The 1210-nt window shown below is 36.9% G+C and overlaps 1 protein-coding gene across 1 annotated transcript in view; it reads left to right on the top strand.

Annotated features, from left to right (window-relative positions):
- Window positions 1-1210, top strand: part of LOC116701642 (uncharacterized threonine-rich GPI-anchored glycoprotein PJ4664.02) — a 17926-nt gene that overhangs the window by 5572 nt on the left and 11144 nt on the right. Inside the window, exon 8 of the mRNA XM_032535462.1 lies at window positions 1052-1203. Within this exon, the coding sequence (XP_032391353.1) occupies window positions 1052-1203 (152 nt within the window). The remainder of the gene's footprint in view (window positions 1-1051; window positions 1204-1210) is intronic.

The following is a 1210-nucleotide window of genomic DNA, read 5'->3' as shown; positions in this document are numbered from 1 at the left end:
CCGTTAGCATCTTTAGCACCGGAGTTAAGTGCTGACCGGGATGGCTGCTAGCTGGTAGGGGGCTGACTGGGGATGTCCCCGGGCCTGTTGTCAGCTGTCATCCTGACTGAAGCCTCGCAGCGCTGGGAGACAAAGGCAGAAGACAGAGGAGTGCTAGCTAGCTAAATTATCATTAGATTAGTCATCTATCTAATTACCATTAGTCATCTACTGTATCTCTACAATTAACGTCAATGATGAATTTGTGGGTTAGCCCAGAGTTCTTAACCGTGGTCAAAAACATTCATACTAAAAACGAATGAGCGTGTTGCACGGTGTCGTGATCTTACATTACCCAACAAGAATTATATTAGCATTAGCATTACCTACTTGTCAACCAGCCCCTTTACAGTAAGCAGCAAAGCATTTTTCCTCTTCGTTCCCCCTACAGCTTGGGAGCGGAATAGTTACCATTATTGTCTCATTCCAACGAGTTAATAAACCACTGAAACAATTTTGGAAACATTATTTTAAGGTACAATAGAATCTTTGGTGTTGGATCAATCAACATTGAAATCAATCAATATCAATAAATAAGGTATCTGTTGTATTACTGTGTTGCAAACTGAGATGTAATCAAAGACAAAACGATACCGTCTAGCAGAATTTTGTTTTGTATTATATTAAATACTCCCTAAAAAAAAAAAGAATTGACGTTTGTATCGTATCATGGGTCAAAAATTGTGAACCAAACCAAACCCAAGTTTGGTGTATTGTTACAGCCCTATTACTCACCATTACATTTTATAAAAGTTTGTTTGGTAATGTTTAGTTTTTTTTGTTAATAATTAAAAAAGAGAAATGTCATACTTTGTTTTTAATTGTCTGTTATATGGTTTATTTTACGTATTATCAAAGTTTCTAGAACTTTACGAACAGATTTTAAAAGTTTATTTTAATTAGGAATATAACATTAATCCTTGGCATGGACCCTTAGTTAAACAACAATTGGCACAATAGCCAAAGACTAGAGCATTAAAAAATGGACTTTGCTAAATTATTTCTATTACAGTCAAGGTTCTGTCGTGGTTGATGCGCAGCTGATATTCAATAACGCCAGTTCAATACCAGAAACTAGTACTGTGGCAAATGTGCTGGTGGATGCAGTGTCAAACGGTTCCAACTTCTCCCTTCCGTTGGATAAATCAAGCGTTGTTGCAACAAGTAAGAG

Source organism: Etheostoma spectabile, chromosome 2 (assembly GCF_008692095.1).
Source record: "Etheostoma spectabile isolate EspeVRDwgs_2016 chromosome 2, UIUC_Espe_1.0, whole genome shotgun sequence".
NCBI classification, from domain to species: Eukaryota; Metazoa; Chordata; class Actinopteri; order Perciformes; family Percidae; genus Etheostoma; species Etheostoma spectabile.
Note: the sequence above shows the minus strand (reverse complement) of the source record. Positions and strands in the feature narration are given on the sequence as shown.